Genomic DNA, 18,877 nt, shown 5'->3' on the forward strand with positions numbered 1-18,877 from the left:
AGGAGAATTCCAGCTGATACTGAAGATGTACTGTTGAGAAATCTATAAAACTGTCGCTGGCGGACACAGGGTTACCGTGGTACATGTCGAAACAGAGAACCTCCTCAATTCGGTAGGGAAGTAAAGTGTTGGTTTGTGGTCAGTTGCCGCAATCTTTGTGTATTGATGTGGCGTTAAGTGGTTTTCAACAGAGTTGTGCAGAAGTTCATCGGGACGACTCGGTAGCTATCCTTACGCTCTGAAAATTAGTGAGCTGAACTGCCTCCTGGACGATTGGCATCGGGAACCCCGTTGTGGGGGTGTTAGCCTAAGTGATACAGGCATAGCAAATGACAAGAAGTAACGCCAAGCACGTAATAACGGATGACAGCCTGTGTATTTGCGCTGTGTAAAACGAAGGTGGGGCCTCGATGGTCATTGAAAGAGAAGCGGCCAGGAGATCAACACCGGAAAATCAAGAGAAGAACCATTTGAATGTAGCACTTCAGAGCATTTCTACAAGAGCCTGTTATGGTTAATACATAGTTCGGAGCTCTTTGCATTCGGCATGCGGCGGCTCCCACCAGCCACAGATTTCAACAACAACGTTTGCATGGAACTCGCAGCAAGACTTCATCCGTTATTCTTAAAATGTTATTTATTGGTTAAATTTATTTTTTGTGGAGGGCCTTTTGCTTTAAAATGCACGTGGTTTTCAGCTAGAGTCGAATGCAACCGAGTCTCCCACCGCTTAGCAGCAGTAGGTGAATTGACTTAGTCAGAGGGACTGGCTCCACGTTTTATCGCCTAGCCACCGTTCTGTTTGTTTTCCTTAACTCCAAAGCGAGAATGAAGGGCCGGTGGCGCAAAGACAAGCGACCCGCAGCGGAGAAGTCGAACGGGGCAGGTTCTCTTACAGGAGGCTCAGCGGGCCAGCAAGCTCCGAACAACATTCTTGCAGGTTTCAGATTTTCCGGGACTGTCGACAAGGCTGCAGAACAGCAAAGAGAGTGCTACGAAAGTGCCCATGCTTCTCTTGTTCGCAGTCAATTTGCAATGTGTGACGGGGAGACCCACGATGACTTTATGGTGAGAGCAGCACAGCGGAAATATTCTGCTTTCCTCCAAATTGCATCGGTCTGAGGCACAAGGGAAGCACTGACAGAGTACCCGCTCATTCTCGCTGCAGACAGTACTATAACGACTGGTGCAGGCCCTGTGCAAGTTAAGGCTTCAGAGTTTTCTTTACTGGCACCTCATGTTTGATCGAACCAGTATAAATGTTTTGCCATTTGCCATTCACTTGCTGTACGGCCGGATTCAGAAAGCGCTCACGGGAGGCAGCATTTACGTTCCTGCCTTTTTCAATGCGAGCGAAAGCGAGGCGATATTCAACGCCCTTATGAAGGAGCTTTCAGACTACGCAAAGTGAGCACCAGCCAGAAGTTCCCATAGAGAAGAGGCTTTGGCAGCTCTTGCAGTTCAGATTTGTTGGAGTCCAGGTAGCCTTCAGACTGCGCAAAGTGAGCAGCAGCCAGAATGCTTTCATAGCCAAGGGAGTTTGTTGCTCTTGTTCTGTGAATCTTTTGAAATATCCCAACTTGAATGCATTAGCGCTTTTGTCTTCACAAAATAGCCTTTCCTGTTCGCCCTGTTTGCTGTGCCCCCTTAGCGAACAGCAGCAGACCCAGGCAACGGAGACACCAGAGGCAGCTGAGGCTGACGCTGCTGCAGCAAGTGGGCCAGCTGCTGCAGCAAGTGGGCCAGCTGCTGCAGCAAGTGGGCCAGCCGCAGCAGCAAATGGGCCAGCTGCTGCAGCAAATGGGCCAGCTGCTGCAGCAAACGGGCCCGAGGCTGCACTGAGCGGCGCGGGCGTTTGCCGGTGGTCGCGGCACTTGAAGCACGAGAACCCCGAGGGCTTTCCCACTTTTCAAAAAGTAGTTCAACGCATATCGAGTTATTTCGACTTGGAGATCTTCGCAACCAGAATGAACATCTACCCCGACGGCTCCCACTGGAAGCCTCACCACCACGACTCCCACGCCTACTCCTCAGAGAGAAACCAAGTAAGCAGCAGCAGCAGCAGCAGCAGCACGAGTAGCAGCAGCAGCAGCGGCGGCGTCAGCGGCACGATTAGCAGCAGCAGCACCAGCAGCACGAGTAGCAGCAGCAGCAGCACCAGCAACACGAGTAGCAGCAGCAGCAGCAGCAGCAACAATAAGGCAGGCCCGCCAGGCCTTCTTTTCTGTCTCCGCTGAGGCTTCTATTTCTATTTTGTTTCATTCTTATGGTGTCAGGCAGAGGACTTCACTGTGGGCGCGTCGTTTGGGGCGCAGCGAGCCCTAGAGTTTGCACATGTGAAGAGTGGCATTAAGTTTCGTTTTCCACAGACAAGCGGTTCGATTTTTTCGTTTAATTCTTTTGTCAATAAGACCTTCACGCACGGCGTGCCGGCAGAGCCAACTGCCAGCGTAGGCCCCCGCATATCCATCATTGTTTGGGGCCGGCGCCGCTCGCTGAACAAGTTGAATGCCTGCGCCAGCGAACTGAAGCAGTAAATTTTTTTCCAAGAAGGAACCCATATCGTCTATTACCTTTTATTTGCTGCTGACGCAACAGTAGACGAGCAGTTACTTACATATTTATACTCATTGCAGTGATGTTGCCGAATCCAGATACAAATCGCAAAACAGAGAAAGCGCGCACGTTCTTTCCACTTATTCTTAAGAATTCGGTTGAGATGCCAAAGACCCTGATTTTTAAGCTTCATGTACAGCTCATGAAGCTCGAAAAAGCAACGAAGGAAGACGGGACGCCCTTGAATACGCAAATCATTCAAAGTCAGCGCAGGTGCCGTTTGTGCCCTTCCTTCGCTACTTGCTGCCGAAACAGAGCACCATATGGACATGAGCCATCGCAGAAGCCTTTCTCATGCAGAATTTCTCTAATTTTCTGCAGCTACTGGACTCGCACGTGGATAATCTAGCGCAGTGCTGAACAGGTTTCGCTTGCCGGCTGCGGTGTATGTACTAACCAGATATGATGGCACGCGTCTGCTGCTGCTTCGGGTTCAGAAACAGTAATGCTTCGGCAGCTGCTGAGTATGCGTAAAATTTGAGTTTCGGTTTTTGTGTTTATGCAATTTGTTTCTTTTAATTATTCAACGACCTTACGCATACTGACAAAGGATTCGATTCCTTCATTTTCATTTTCAACAACTGTTGACGGGCCCTCTTTCTTTTCAAAATGGGTCAATTTTGGGGAAAATCCGCGAAATATTCTCACGAGGAGAAACCCGTTAAGAAGTGGTATACGGACTCAGCTTTGACTCTCCTCACCGGCTGTCTCTCTTTTATTACATTTTTGTTGAGTGCAACTGCCTGCTACAGCGGAAACCTGAGGCACTTGGCGCCATATGACTTGAACGGTTTGTCTCTTTTCCCCCTGACCACTTTTAATCCCTTTTCACCTTTTCTTCAGCTGATTTCTGCGGCTCCAAGCTGGTGGGCGAAGAGCGGCAGTACCTTTACTACCCTGATCCCCACAATCCGACGAGTGGGATCTGCGTGGACTCGTGCCCAACAGGTTCGCGGTGCCTTTAATGTGATCTGGACTTCGTTTATTTTTTATGTTTTTCTGTTTACAGCACAAACGCGTGGCACCATCAACATCCCTGATGGCCTTGGGGGCATTCAAGTGCATCCCATAACGAGCTCGGAGTTGGTAAGCAGCAGCAAAAGCACTGACCAAAGAATAAATGAATAGATCTGATCAAATATACCAAATGTGTTCTTTCTCAGGTCTCAGGACAATACTGTTTCCAGCGCCGGTTGAAGTCTCGGGAGATACTGACAACGCTACAGCAGCAGCGGCCGTTTTTGTACAGCATCGTTCAAGACATTTTCAAAGCTACAGAAGTCCTCTTTGCGACTATATTTCTTTCTATAGTGTTGGCAATTGCTGGCATTAAGGCTATGTTGAACAAAAGGGCCGGAAGAAATGTCTGTCTTGCTGCTTCTTTTGCCCCTTGTTTCTTTTCCATCTTGACCGTCTTGCTGACTCTTTACCACTTCTTCACTCCGCGAGTTCTCCAACCTGGCTTTTCCTTGCTGATCTTGTCGGGCATTTTGGTAAGGATTTTTATTTTCAATTTCTGCTGCCTATAATGACTTTGTCTCTTTGCATAGGCCACTATGTCTTTCTTGACGGGGACACTGCCCATTATTTTCCCTAAGACTTACGGCAGGTAAGGCTGCAGCAGCAAATGGCGAATTTTGCTGCAGCAGTTCTCACGCACGCGCTGCTGCATGCAGGTCGCGGCAGTTCATGCTTATTGGCGCGCAAGTCCTGGAGGAAATGCCCGACTTGTTGACCTTCATCATAGTCACAGTTGCGGGCATTGGCGTGACTGTTGTGTGGAACATTTGGATTTGCGCCTCTCTGCTCACTATGGGCAGAGCCGTCCCGCAGCCCCTTGTGGTGGACTCCCACAACGAAACTTACATGGGCATTATGGCTTCTTTCACGAGAACACCGGGGCAAGGACTGGCTTGCTTGGTTGTGTTGGTGACTTTCGTTCTGCAATTCGAAAGCGGTAAGGTGTCGGAACGATCATGCTGCTTTTCGTGACAATCTGCGGCAAAATTAAACTTGAAATGTGTCAATGAAAAATACGATAAGCATAAAACATGATGGTTTTTTCTCATTTGCTGAAAATCCGAAAATCTGTTTGCAGCCATTGTTTTCACCAAGTTCCTCACTACCCGCTGCGTCAAGAAGTGGTGAGTTTATTTCAAATGTTTTTCTTTAAATTGATTCAACAAAAGCATTTATTTCAGGTTCGAAAAATTGCCGAGGAACGGAGTCAGGAGCCCCAGATGCGATTATGTCTTGCCTGTTTGCATGGATGTGCCAAAAGACTGGGGCCCAATGGGAGCAGCAAGTTCGTCTCTTTGTCTCACATTTTAGTGTAACTTTCAACTCATCTCACTATATCATTTTACATTTTAGCTTTCTTTGCCCCAATCTGCCGTGTTCCCGCCACCTTCATGCAAATGGTTGCGGCTGAGAGCTCACTGGCGCCTCACACGGACACTCTTGCGACTTATCTGCAGCGTCGCTTTGCTTATCTCAATGACTGTCGTGAGTCATAAGGCCTAAATGTTGAATGAATGAATATATTAATAAGGCTTTATTTGCAGTTCTCTTCAACAACCAGCTGCTGCCTGTCAAGCTAGACGAAGCCAACGGTGGCTTTCTTGAAGCAGCTCTTGCTGGCTATATCGTGAGTTTCAATACTTGTCAAGAGTTTAAAAACAAGAAGCGAAATGTAACTGCAGGAGCTCACGCAAGGGAAAGTGGACGATCACTACCAGGCTCACCGCTATCACATCCAAGAGCTGCTGAGGTAACTAGGAACTAAACTACAAAAAGGAAAAGACGCATGAACTCAGACTTGCTTTATTCCAGCCCTGCATTTCAAATTGGCTTTTTCTCCACAATGGTACTTCTTGCGCAATATGCGTCACAAGGGATATTCCTAATTTTGTTTACAGAGCATTTTTATTGCTGTGCTGACGTGGATTGGCCTAGAACTAGCGCCTATTTTCAACAACACGGTAATGAACTTGGTTTATTGTGTTCAAGTTTCATTTGAATTGACTTTATTCGCGAAAATTCAGGGAGAGAAGGCGCTGGATTCGATCCCCGTGATCGTGCTGCTTGTCTTCGTTATGTCTGCACTTGTGCTGACAGTAAGTTGAATCGAATTTTTTTCTGCATTTTCCCCTTTCATGTTTATTCTTCTTTTACTATTCAGGTGTTTCAAGAAGCAGTGAACGCGGCGGCCTGTGCGGGGGTAATGTATTGGTCGAAGGCCGCATCGGATGTGCTGTGGTGCAATTCAATAAATTCTGTAAGCCATTTGTTCAAGCGATTAATTAGTGATCTTCGTACGTTTTTAAATGCACACCTCACCAATATATTAAGTATTCACCTGGTTTTTGTTTATTTTGCTGTATTCTTCGATTTTCGTGTTCTCAGGACACTCTTCCCGTATACGAGTCGAAACACCTGCGGAAATTCCTGGACCTGCTAAGGCGCAAATGCGACCGCCAGATTTTGTTTTAAATCAATATGAAGTTGGTGGCGAGATTCAGCCATGAACTATTAGGACAAACCGCTGCAGGAGGCGGCTGATCAGCGGCAGAAGAAACGAAAAGATGAACATCTTTATTAGCTCCACAGTTCCTCAGCCGCGGCCAAGAACTAAAACACCCGCAATAACATTATTCTCTTCAGCGCATTTCGTATTTTCAAGTGAACGCCTTAATCGGCACATTTCGTCTTTTTAAGTGAAAGCCTTGATCGTCACATTTCGTATTTTCAAGTGAACGTTTTGATGCTTGAACGTTCATTCCACAACTGGAAACGCGGCGCAGATAAGTTGTAAATCAGGCCATGGTTTCAATCTAAGGCACATGGTTCAGAATGTGCTGTTATCAGCTAAAACTGGGGGAAAAGTGATACACTATGCGCTAGTCTTCTAGCCCTTTTACCGTAGATGGCTTCTGAACAAACGGCAAACAACGTTGTCAGTAGAGGCAGCCACTGGCGATAAATAAATAATACTTGTCTTATAAGCGATAAACAAGTGCGAAGCTTGTCGCTGCAACATAAAAATGCAGTAAAGCTGGAGTCTGAGATGAATATGAGAGACGGCTGCGATTCAAGTGGCTCCATTATCCAAACACGAAAGAAGAAGCCTATCTACATGTTAGAGGCCGTCTTGTTCTGAAAGAACATCTGGAGTTCCAATTAACAAGAAACTCTGCTAAATGTCATTTTGTTTTGAAAAAAAGTGATATTGTTTTGACGGTCAACGTGTTATTTTGAATAGCAGTGCATATTGGACTTCTATTGAAGAACAACGCATGAACTTACAAGATTACGGATCTCCTTTCATCATTTCATTCCGTGGAAGTCCAGTATCATCTTTAGAATAAAATAGTTTCATTAATTAGATGAATTAATATGATATACTTGCACCCGGAAAGTTATTTTCGTTGCGAAATTTCGGGCCTCTTCTTCTTGGGCCCCCCAGCCGTCGGCAGCACCTCATGGTGGGCTTTATTGCCCCTCATGCATTTCGCCGAGCAGTTGTGTGTTGGCCTACATTTCAATTTAAATTTCAATTTAGGTGAATGGAATTGCTAAACAGTTCAGATGACGGGCCTATTTGTAGGAAACTCGGAAATGCTGTGAAGCTGGCGTGGGGTTGGCCGCTGCCAACGGGGGCCCTTCCCGCGCTGAGGAAGCGAGTTTGGAGTTCTAATTGGGCGAGTTACGTTTGGAAGATCAAGTACGTTTGTCTAGTTAGCTAGATTCGTGGGAAAAGATTATAAAGCTACCTGGAAGGGATGAATTTGCCATTTTTTCGGGACACGCAGTACGCCAGACAAGCCTCAGAGCGGAAGTCATCGTTCCCACTGGATTTTTGCATCTTCTTCAGTGAGTGCAATTCCTATTATTCTTTAATTTTCCAATGATTAACTTCACTTTCCTTTTGTTTTCCAGTTCCAAGTGAAGAAGCATTTGCGCCCCGCTGCGGCTCTGCCTAAGACCTCAACCGATTTCATTTTAAGGGCACGCACGCACAAAGGCAACAGCATAGACGAGCAGAAGGCCAAACACAAAAACGAAATCAAACGAAACAAACAAAATAAATGACAGGCAACTGAGCCTCCAGACGTCCGAACAACGAATCAGGAAGAGAAACAAATTAACTTGACCCCAGAAGCAAGGGAGCAGGCAGAGGAAGCGAAAGAGCGGGCAGAAGGGACCAGATATAAAAATTTGAAAAAGATAATATAACGAAAAGGCGAGTCTGTTAAGTAAAGCCAAACCTGACGAGCTCCGTGAAGCCTTTGATTCAAAATTGAGACAAAATGCAACCCGCACAACGAACCCTTCTCTGGGCATCCCGCCGCTCCTTCGCAGCCCCTGCCACAAGGCAAGCAAAAAATCAAACCCTAAACCCTAAACCCTCAACCCTTACCTCTAGCACGAGCTATAAACGCGGAAGAACAGCTCTTGAGTCTACCCCCTAACCCGCATATGAGTATATGAATTGTTTGCCTCTTTGTTTTTTTGTTTCTACCACTTCAGGGCTGCTATATGGCTAAGAGGGGCTCCTGCCACTTGTTTTGTATCAAAAGCCTCCGGAGAATTTGCCTGCGTGCCGCCAGCTGCTGCTGTTGCTGCTGTTGTTGCTGCTCCTGTTCGTTGCTTCTCCACGGAAAGCAATGAGGCGCCGGCTTCAGTATCGCCGCAGGGTACATACACCGCCAGAACTGCGCCAATTAGCTAAATTATTTATTTACTACCTATTTTGTCTTTTGTTTTTAAGCTTGATGTGAATTTAGGTGCCTGCAACGCAGCGTCTTAATTGCAAAAGTGAACGAGTCAGCTGCGTATCGCCCCATTTTATTTTTGCGCAGTTGATTTTCTCTCCTAATTCCCTTCTGTTTGTGCTCTTTTTTAGAGATCTTGCAGTTTAGAGACTCTGTGAGGATGTTCGCAGAGCAGGTTCGCTGAGACTTAAGGGTTAGGGTTTAGGGTTTGGGTTTTTTGCGCCGATTATGTATTCACGTTTGCGGGCCTTGCGCAGTCCGTAGAGTAGGCCCAGAGGAGGGTTAGACAAGCACGATATGCAGGGGGGGAAACATCATTTTTTTTTATGTCTATTTTCAGCTTTAAATTCCTTTTCTTTCCTCTTTCGCCCATTCGCTCCGCAGGAAATCGGGCCGCTGGTCGACAAGATGGAGGAGGAGTGCAACATCAGCCTGGACGTTATCAGCGCTTTGTTCCAGCAAGGTAGCAGGACGAAAGAATTTTTTAATTGACTGATTCTAGCTGCTGCTGCTGTAGCTTTTTCCGATGCTGCCATTGTGCGTGCTCCTGATTCCCTGGCGGTGCAGCTGCGTGCATTGCTGCTGCTGCCGTTGCTGCCGTTGCTGCCATTGCTGTGCTCGCCATTACTGCCCACATTTTAGCTGCCGCTGCAGCGACCCATTCTTCTGCTGCGAGTGCTGCATTAATTCCTCACTGCTGCTGCTGCACTCACTGCTGCTGCTACTTCCTGCGCATGCATCCCCTGCTGCTGCTGCTGCTGCTGTTGTTCTAAGGGTATATGGCAATGGGTGTGAGCTCTGAGGATGGCGGCAGCGGCATTTCATTTCTCGATAGTTTGCTGGTTGTCAAGGAAATGAGCCGAGTCGATCCCGCCGTGGGTCTGATGGTGACCGTACATGTACGCGACTGATTAGCTCTCCTATTCACTTAATCAATTAATTAATTTATAATTATTAATATGCTTTTTGAAACTCCTTCCGATGCTACTCGCTGGTGTGTTTACTGCGCCAAGCAGCAACCAGTTTGCTCTTCAAGCTGCTTTGCCGATTAGTGCAGCTTTCATCCAAGTAATTGATATTCACTCTTTTTAGTTGGTAAGTTATTTTTCTGCTGTTTTGTTTCCTTTTTACATTAGAATCACTTGGTCCTCGGAGCGCTTAACCGCTTTGGAACAAATGAACAAAAGGACAAGTTTCTGCCGAGTTTGAGTTCAGGTATGATTGAAACGAAAACAAAGAGTAACTAGCTGGAAAGGTACATGGGTAACACAAATAAACAAATAGTAAGTGCGCGGTGCCCACGTATTCATAGGAATTTTATGTATGCAGAAACATATACATGCATATAAGTACACGCATGTATGCGTATATATGTGTTTTATACATATTTCTGACCCAACGGTGGTAAGCAAGTTTAAAAAGGTGCAGTAGTAAGATAATTAAAGTCCAGAAGCAGCAAAGTGAAAATTCAAGCCATGTCTCACAGTTTTCCTGGCATCTTAGTTTGCTTGTTTGTGTGCTGTTAACGCCTTCAGACACAGTCGGCTGCTTCTGCCTAGGCGAGGACAATAGCAACAGTAGCAGCAGCAGCAGCAGCAGCTTGTTTGATTTGAAGTGCAAGGCCACCCGCGACGCAGAAAAAGGAGGATGGATTATAAACGGGAAAAAGAGATATGTTTTGAATGCGAAGGAATCGGGGGTGTTTCTGGTCGTCGCTGCCACTCCTGCAGATGAGGTAAACACATGAAGAGTGAAAAGAATTGACCTGGGAAAAATAAACTTCAAAAGTGTATCTGAGCTGATTGGCATGTAATTTTCCTGTATGCAAGCACTGAATAAATGATAGCAAGTAGACGAAGTCGCCGTTATGCTGGTCCATACGTTTTCGTTTGTATTTAATTTGGCGACATTAGAAATGGATCAGCAGGTGGATGAAAAGGCAACTAAGAAGCATAGGTGGTTGTGTACATGAGAAGAACAATCTTCAAGGCTTTCTTTTGTTTTTTATATAAGTAAATACTGCTGCTGCACAGGAGCAGCGGAAGTACTGATAGCCTCGAACACCCACCACCTAACTTTGGTTTGGAGCTTTCAACATTTGCCAATTGCTATTTATTTATATCATTCTGCGCAATATGTTGCAGGCAGAAGGACAACTAACTTGTTTCCTAGTCCAGAGAGAAGGCATAAAGGTAGAAACGGAAACGGCGAAAGCTGGATCGCAGGCGTCTTCTGTTTCTGAGGTGTCCCTTAAAGGCACATTTGTGAGTGCAGAGTAGAAATAAAGTTAAAAACATTAATTTGCATGCTTAATAATAGATGAAACTACTTTGCTTGCATGCACCCCCATCCACTATCGGCACCCCTGCCTATTCGCTTTGCCTGTCCAAATCTAAACCCCGAAGTAACTGCAATAGCTTGAACTCCCTTGAATTTGAGTAATTAGTAAAAAGCGGTTGACCTGGTGGTGGAAATTAACCACGGCTTTCAGTTAAGGCCCTAGATCCTAACCCGAAGCTCTATGCCCTTAGCTTTAAGCACGAAATCTTAATCCATTCACCCTGTAGAAGCTATGCCAGAAGCATCAAGCCCTACGATCTAAGCCCGAAACTCTAAGAACCAAAATTCCCTAATATGCTTGCTTATGCATTTTGCTGACTTCGTGGACACGGAGCTCAGTAGAGGAACTGGCACACCACCTTTTGACCCTAAACCCTAAACCCCATCTTTTTTTTCATTGCTCTGTAGGTGCCCGACAGCCACGTCTTGGGTCCCGTGGGAGGCGCGAAAAAAATATGCGATGAGCTTTTAATGGACAGCCAAATTGGTAGGCAAAAGGCTTAATTAGCTGCATTAATTGAAAGAAGCAGAATTAAATCGCATTTTCTTATGATGTATAAACGGCTCAACTGAATTAATTGGAGTTGAACCAAAATCAAGCATTTGGGTTTCTCCTTCTCGTTCGCCATACTATTAGCTCCTGCTGCCTCTGTGTACTCGGCACAGTCTCTAAACCCTAAATCCTAGACACTGAATCAGTCAACGCTAAACCCTGAATTCAACTCCCACAAAAAGTCTCATTGGGCTGTCTGTTATCAAGCACAAGGCCCTGTGCCATAAACCCGGGGCCGAATCGCTGTGTATATGTCTAGGGTTTGCCCTGTGGGGTTTAGGCACCGGGGTTATTTTTAAGGGTTTAAATTTTAAGGTTTGTGATTCAGGAGTAGCTGCGCAGCAGCTGGGGCTAGCGGAGGGCGCGCTGCATGTCGCTGCTTCCTATCTGATAGAAAGGCGAAAAATAGATGAAGATGCAAAGAGCAGCTACATTAAATACGAAATAGCCAAGGTAATTAGCAATAGCAAACTGAATTGCTCCTATTTGCTCGCAGTAGTGGGTGATGCCTACTTACAACTTCAAGAAAAAGTACGCCTTAAAATTAGAGGAAGAACAGTTGACGCAGCAGCAGCGAAAGCAAACGTCTGAGGAACGAGGGGGGCAAACACAAATAAATACACATTCCCGATGGTGCACAAAAACAAGATGTATTTTTTATATTTGGCAGTCAATCCTGGACTCAGATCTAGCTAGATGGCTGCTACTAGCTAACCCCACGGTGCAACTCAGACGCGCACTACAGTTACATCGTTCGTATTTTCCTCCCCCATCGTTTTTGCGTTTACATTTTTTCTCAAAAATACTTTTCCTTCTGTCTCAGGCAGCAGCAGAAATCGAGTCTGTGAAAGCGCTCGTGCACTATGCCGCCTCCCTGCGCACGGCAGCCGCACCAGCAGCAGCAGCGGCAGCAGCAGCAGCACGGTATAAAGCAGCTGCTACTGCTGCAGCGGTGTCTAGCAAGTGCGTGGATCTCGTGGGCCCTTCGGCCCTCAGCAAGGATTTGGAGAAGTACTACAGAGACTCCAAATCCACAGCTTATGACCTCTGCGGTGAGGAGCAGCTGCTGCAGCCCATCTTTGATGCTCTCATTAACGAATACAATTGAGAGAGAGCAGCAGAAGCTGCGCTGCACGTTAGGAACTGCTGCTGCGGCTGCTTCAGTCCAAAAGTAACTGCTGGTTCCTTGAGATAGGAACAAGGGGCGCCTAGGCAGCTGGCTGCCACTGAAGCAGCACGAAATAAAGCGATTTGGAAGGACTACAACAGAAGACAGACAGACGAATACACATGTAAATGCACGAGCAAATAAGCCAATCAATAGTGCAAAGCTAGCTCCCTCGACGAAGTCTCCATCTTTCATCGTGTGTTTGAAGCCACAGTGCGGCAACTGATTAGCTGCATATTCATCGTCTATTTATTATTTTGTTTATTAACTTGTATATTATTCTCGATTAATTACTTGGTTAAAAGCGTGCAGAGAAACTTCTGAGGCGAATGCTACCCTTGTGTCTCTGTGCGACGCTGCCCAGCTATTCAGCTGCAGAAAAAGGAAAGCTGGAATTTAGTTTTTGTTCATATTTAGCCACCAAAATACGGAACCAACGACAATAATGAATCTTACTGGAAAACCAGCGAAGTCTCATTTTAGCTTCGCCTCTTCTCACTGCAGCGCTCACGAACAGTGCCTTCAGACTCAAGAAACTTGAAGCTGAAGACTTTTAAACGGTTTCATTTGTAATATTTATTCGTAATTAGCTTACCTGTAGGTGCCTCTAGTAGCTACGCTGCACTGCGCACTGGTACAAGCTACCATGTCTCAAGCAATTGTTTTGTATCTTTATATTTGCATTGCGTTCGCAAGATACACATTAATATATTGGATTTAAATATGAGAGAAACAAAAGATAAAAATTGAGTTTAAATTGACTTTCGGCTGTTCAATACGGGATAAGTGTATGCTCGTGCTGATTTGTAAACGCATACAAAATGCATATGCATATTTTGCATATGTAGCATGCATGGGCATACACACTTTGCGTGTATATGTATATCCACACAAAGTGTGGATATTCACATCATATGTGTGTATGCATGATACACATAAGCATATTATCCCGAATATGCACTGCATATACACAGGTGTATAAGGAAAACATATTGCGCATACCCCCATGAGCAGATGCTTGCATCCATGTTTATCTGCACAGATATGTAAACAGCTAATTGTTTCCACTTGGACTTAACGCCTTTGTGTTGACATGCCTGCGTTTGCAGCCTCAAGTATATGCCCTACTACACATAATATATCCCCCTGTTAATTTCTAGGCCCGAGTGAAGATGGCCCCTTTATATTTACATTCATATGCATGTACTATACATACGTATATATATACACATACATATAATACATTAATATCATATAAAAAAAAGATGCCCGCTATGAGTGTCTTAGAAAAGATGCCCGCCGTGAGTGTCTTAGACATCTCCAAGTGAAGAAGGCAAGATGCATTCTGTGTAAAAGCAAGTGTGCGGATATACACCTCTAGTTACTCACGGCATTAGTAGCACACCAAAACACATATATATATATAGTATAAAATACAGATTAGATATAGGCATATCTATGTATATTATACACGGTACATATATATGTATGCATACTGAACATGCATATACATGCATGTATTTACAAGGTTCACGAAAACGTGCGTGGATGCACCTGAGCGTACATGCTAGGCGCTGAACTGACTGTTTAGAACTTGAAGAAATCACTTAAATAAAGAGAGATATTCTGATTGCTCAACGGGTTCAACATAATGTGCAAAGAACGGGAGTAGAGCGAAGGCGGGAGCCCCGTGAACAGCACAGAAATATAAATGAAGGCGCTATACACCGCAGGGACCTGAAGCAAACGAAGACGCATACAACGGTTAACCTCTTCACCAAAAAGCAAATGAAAGCAAGTTTGGACTCCAACACATGGAAATCATTTGCGCCCGCAGCTATTGCTCCCTAATCATTTGCTTTTGCATCTGCTGCTGCTGTCTCAGTTTCACTATTGAAAAAAAGCCACCCGAACTGCCAAAAAAGTAAACGCAGAAACCGTTGTGAGCTATTAAGAAAGTCTCCACCAAGACTGGTGGTTTCATAGAAGTGGAAACAAAGACAGCGGCGACCGGTGTGTTTGGCAACCAACTAATTGAAAAATCACCAGAAACAAATTAAAGTTGAAAGCTACATTACCAAAAGTAACTGCTAAGTCCAAAATGGTGCGAGAAAGCAGCCTTTCAGTGGAAGTCTGAGATGAACAGCAAATCTGCAGCGTTCTATGAACGACTAACTTCCTCTTGCTGCTTGCTGGTCACTGAGTGTAAACTGAGAGCAAAAAGGCCCGTACAAATCATTCAAATGAAAACAACCAGTGCAGGAGTAACAGGAAATAACTTTATTTTTAGCTGAAAGCTTACGCGAGACAGCAGCAAGTATAATAGGATCGTGAAAACCAAAAGGCAAACCCGCTGCCCCCAGACGTAGTTGTTCAAAAAGCGGTTCACGAAGCAAGTGTCCGAAAAGTACGGAGAAATCGCCTGCCAGCCACTGACAAAAACGCAAAAGAAAAAAGCAACTGCAATTAACAAATTACTAAAGGATGAGAGCTAGAAATACCAGATTAAGGTGAACCAATAATGCATGCAAATGCCAGCAATTCACCAATAGTCCACACTTTAACGCTCAATAAGAAGGGCTGAATCATTTGAGGCCGAACCTCCCGTCAAAGTTAAAAGGACTGAAGCTAGCAACCTTCACAAGGGCCAGGAATAAAAACGTAAATGTTTGTGGAATGAATACAGAAGTACTTTTGTTGTATTCATCTATTGCATACGCGAGCTGACTAGCAAAGCGTGCCAAACACAAAGGCAACCCCTAGGAGCAGAAAATTGACACACTAATTTAAAGATGAATATAAGTAAATTAAAGTGCTGTTGGTCTAATCCGCTCACTCGAGAGGAGGGAAGGGGATGAGGTTCACCACTGCCGACATGAACTGCAAGAAAATGAAGCTGCAGAAAGCCACAACAGAAAAAGGTGCAAAAACCTAAACAGCTCCCTCCGGTTTTTCCTCAAGTTGATGCAAACAGGAAAATACAACAATAACCAAAAGCAAATTAGGAAAGGCAAAATGAACAAACGAACGAACCGGCATGGAAGCGGCAATTGGCGCAGATGGCACGAAAGAACAAACACACACACAACAAACAAGCAAGGAAAAAAGTAAGAAGGAAACAAATGAACGAGAGAGCTCCAAATCAAAGAAGAAAATTAAACAAAGAAAAAGGCGGACGGACAAATGCATGAGCGAACGGTCCGTTGCTCAACGAAATGAGATCAAATTGACGGGTGGAAAAGCAAATGGAGAGGATCCCCAAAACGCAACCCGCAATTGACACAAATGAATAAACATAAGGCAAAAAAACTAGGAGTACTTGAACGCAGACAGTGCAGTAGCATTCGTCAACAACAGTGAGCGGCCTAATTGCGTCATTTCCTATTATTAACTTACCAAAAGCCATTATGGGAACATTCTTATCCGCTTACGCACTAAAGACTCACCAAATAAGGCCGATAATAGGCAGAGGAATGATTGAAGGATTTGCACTTGCAGCTAAAATATAAACTTGGACACAAAAACTGCCCAGCATGCCAAGCAGCAAGTTGGTGGCGGGCCCGGCTGCAGAAAGCAGCAGCAAAGAGGCAGAAGAGGCTAAGAATAATTTAGAAGCAACTAAAAACTTATTTTGAGTTGTTTCGTAATCCTAAGCACAAAATGAGAACTAGGAACAGCCAGCAACCCACCCAGCGCTATGGCTGTTTTCCACCCGCGGCTGCGCACTGCGCGTTCCTGTAGGGCGAAAACAAAGGCAAATAAAAGTAAAAATAATACTTTGACTCATTTCTTTGTTTGGGACAAGTCAAATTGGGCGAATTAACGAACCCTTTATAATTTCGAATCCAGTTTAATTCCAACACCTACGTGAGTACAGGTGTATCAATGTGCATACGTACATGCGGTTAAAAGCAACATCTTCATGCACCAAATAAGCGGCATTTTAGTGGAAACCTCTAGATTTGCGCATGCATGCATTTTTTGGCGGCAAAAACACTTGTAGAAGTACAGATACAAACATTTTAGAGGTGGAATTAAAGACCTGTAAAACAAGAAACAGACAGGTGAACTAAGCCATAAAAGGACAAAATGGAAGATCAATTGTTTGAAAGCATCTTGTGAGCAGGGAAACGGCCAAAATGAACGAAGCAAAGCAGCGGAAAACTAAGTGAAGAGGCCAGGCGGACAGCCAACTGAAGATGCAGCTTTTTAACAAGGAAACAATGAAGGCTTGAAATGGCAATTGTTCAAAACTTTTCTCAAAAAACTAAAGTGCTACTTGGCTTACATCTATGTTCACTCTGCCTCCAGGCAACACGATTCCTCCGGTGGCCACAAAGAACACAAAAATAAGAACGTCAAGGATCCCCACGTAGCGAATCAAGTCGCATGTCAGGTACCCCTGAACAAGAAAAAGACAGAAAACAAAACAAAAAAGTAAAGCATTAGACCAAATATATAATCACAGCAAGTTTCACAGAGGGTAAGACCAAGGTAAGACTTTGTTTCAGCAGATACATTTTGAAACTGGCTGCTTCGAATAAAGAGGTGCTGCTTTAGGCCACAAGAAAGCAGAGCTTCGCCGCACTGTTCTGTGGGGGCTTTTTCAGTAATCAAATGGTAATTAAATTAGCCAAATGAATGGACTCAAAAATATATTGTATCGCCCCACCGACTCAGCCACGCCCTCCACCCCAGCTTGGTAGGCAGTAGCCGCATGTGCGAATTCGTGGAGGCAAAGGCCAATAAGACACAGCAGCACTGTGAAGGCAGAAACACAAGCCTGAAGACAAATAGTACAATTACAAAGGAAACAAAGTAAAGAAGTCTCATTGGCGCAGCTCAATGCAAATGCTTGGAGTCCAGGGGAGCCACGCCAGCAAGTAACCGTTCGGAGTTCACAGCGTGGGAACCAGGGTCAAGTGTTTACGGCTGCAGGGATGAAGAGTGCTGCAAGACCAGCTGTAAGGCTAAGCAGCAGCAGCAGCCACAGGACAGGCGAAAGGCCGAAGACCGGGGGCGCCCAAAAAAGGGGTCGAGGTCCCCACGTAGGCCGCAGGACAGAAGCTGGGGGGAAGCAGCAAAGGGGCTTCCTGGAGGCTTCAAGGCATCTTCCTACAATACCTTGCTGCTGCTGCTGCTGCTGGCCTCCTGCAGCCAAAGGGAGCGCTAGACCCTGCTGTCGCGTGCTGGGGTTGGGCCCAGGCCAAATAATACTGAGGTCATAGCAGAAGAAACGCACGAGGGGGGCTGCAGCTTTCTGTCGATGCAAGTTGCATGTTGTCGGTGTGGTGTCTGCGCGCAGCTGCGCCGCACGATCTTCCCCTACAGGCTAAGCCCCCAACTGTTAAGCTCTACAGCAAGCTGTGAAATTCGAATTTATCTGGATGGGAATAGACAGAAACGCACTCGCCCGTTGCTGTTATACGAGGGCCTCCGCCTTGCGGCTGCGGCGCCATCGGTGTTACGAGGAAAGCAGAGGAAAGCTAAAGTGACCCGCAGCAGTTGTCGATGAACTTTGTTAGAATGAAACTAATTCAACATATATAATTGAGTACCTTGGGGAAAATCCAAGGAGGATACGACAAACTAGGCTGTGGCTGCTGGACCAAAGCCAACCCGTCGGCGGTGTCCGCAGCCCGGTAGACTGTTTACAGAGAACGGGACCAAATTTGATAGTTGCAGTCAACGTATTTAATATTAAAGTCTCATTTTTCCTTTACACCTACAAGGCGTACCCAACGGCACACGTGGACTTGTTTCGACTAGTCGAATGAGTGAGGGAGCACTGCATGGCCGATTGGCTGGGGCCGGTGCTCTTTGTGTCGTCCCTCTAGCAGTCTGCGCTTCCTTAATAATGAAAAATAGTTAATTAGAGCAGTTTCATTGGTCTTTGATCAACTAATAATAGCTCTAAGGGAGCGACTTAGGAAATATGGCCTGGCGCCACTTAACGGGGCTCGGCATTCAACTACGTAAAACTCGACTACTTCTGGCGCCAGTCTATACTGCGCAAAACAGATTGAAATTATATAATATGAATTCAAGCAAGAAGGATTCAAAATGACGAGGGCTCAAGAAGCCTTGCCCTCCTTCGCCTGCTCTAATGTCTGAGAAACTCTCAGCAGGAGAAAACACATTGGAGGTCAACAAACACAACATTTTGTGCCATAATTGAATGGAAAATAGTGCCTATATTTTTGCTGCTGAACATGAATTTGGACTGCACACACACCCGACCAACAGCAGCTTTGGACTGACATCCTTAGCTGCCTCTTTCTCCAGTCGCGCCTTACAGCTTCTGCTGCTGCTGCTACTGAGTCTGCTGCTGCTACAGAAGCAACGGCGACTGGGGGCTGCAATAGCGCCACTCCAGGCCGAGGAGCACAGGAGCTGGGGGGGACGCAGCAGATGCATTTGAACAGA

General features: G+C 45.5%; 4 protein-coding genes across 4 annotated transcripts; 3 read left to right on the forward strand and 1 right to left on the reverse strand.

Annotated features, from left to right (window-relative positions):
* Positions 1–828: 828 nt before the first annotated feature.
* ETH_00009115 (uncharacterized protein) lies at positions 829–2,537 on the forward strand (the record flags this gene model as incomplete). Its single annotated transcript, XM_013378380.1, has 4 exons — positions 829–1,068; positions 1,304–1,407; positions 1,652–2,045; positions 2,277–2,537. The coding sequence occupies 4 exons, from the start codon at positions 829–831 to the stop codon at positions 2,535–2,537; spliced, it is 999 nt and encodes a 332-aa protein (XP_013233834.1).
* A 688-nt stretch (positions 2,538–3,225) lies between these two features.
* On the forward strand, positions 3,226–6,108 carry ETH_00009120 (uncharacterized protein; the record flags this gene model as incomplete). Its single annotated transcript, XM_013378381.1, has 13 exons — positions 3,226–3,406; positions 3,460–3,564; positions 3,626–3,702; positions 3,780–4,109; positions 4,167–4,225; positions 4,293–4,573; positions 4,715–4,760; positions 4,818–4,921; positions 5,181–5,386; positions 5,535–5,597; positions 5,661–5,732; positions 5,798–5,893; positions 6,022–6,108. 13 exons carry the CDS (start codon positions 3,226–3,228, stop codon positions 6,106–6,108), a joined length of 1,707 nt encoding a protein of 568 aa, XP_013233835.1.
* Positions 6,109–8,550: 2,442 nt separating this feature from the next.
* Positions 8,551–12,391, forward strand: ETH_00009125 (2-methylbutyryl-CoA dehydrogenase, putative; the record flags this gene model as incomplete). The annotated part of the gene is made up of 9 exons (XM_013378382.1): positions 8,551–8,565; positions 8,775–8,853; positions 9,165–9,289; positions 9,527–9,605; positions 9,926–10,125; positions 10,535–10,654; positions 11,139–11,217; positions 11,612–11,736; positions 12,107–12,391. The coding sequence occupies 9 exons, from the start codon at positions 8,551–8,553 to the stop codon at positions 12,389–12,391; spliced, it is 1,107 nt and encodes a 368-aa protein (XP_013233836.1).
* Positions 12,392–15,283: 2,892 nt separating this feature from the next.
* On the reverse strand, positions 15,284–17,910 carry ETH_00009130 (sterol-regulatory element binding protein site 2 protease, putative; the record flags this gene model as incomplete). Its single annotated transcript, XM_013378383.1, has 7 exons — positions 15,284–15,347; positions 15,898–16,015; positions 16,141–16,186; positions 16,740–16,853; positions 17,124–17,234; positions 17,571–17,667; positions 17,861–17,910. The coding sequence occupies 7 exons, from the start codon at positions 17,908–17,910 to the stop codon at positions 15,284–15,286; spliced, it is 600 nt and encodes a 199-aa protein (XP_013233837.1).
* Positions 17,911–18,877: the final 967 nt, after the last annotated feature.

The sequence above is a fragment of the Eimeria tenella genome, genomic scaffold (genome assembly GCF_000499545.2).
Source record: "Eimeria tenella Houghton genomic scaffold, Eth_scaff81, whole genome shotgun sequence".
Classification (NCBI taxonomy): Eukaryota; Apicomplexa; class Conoidasida; order Eucoccidiorida; family Eimeriidae; genus Eimeria; species Eimeria tenella.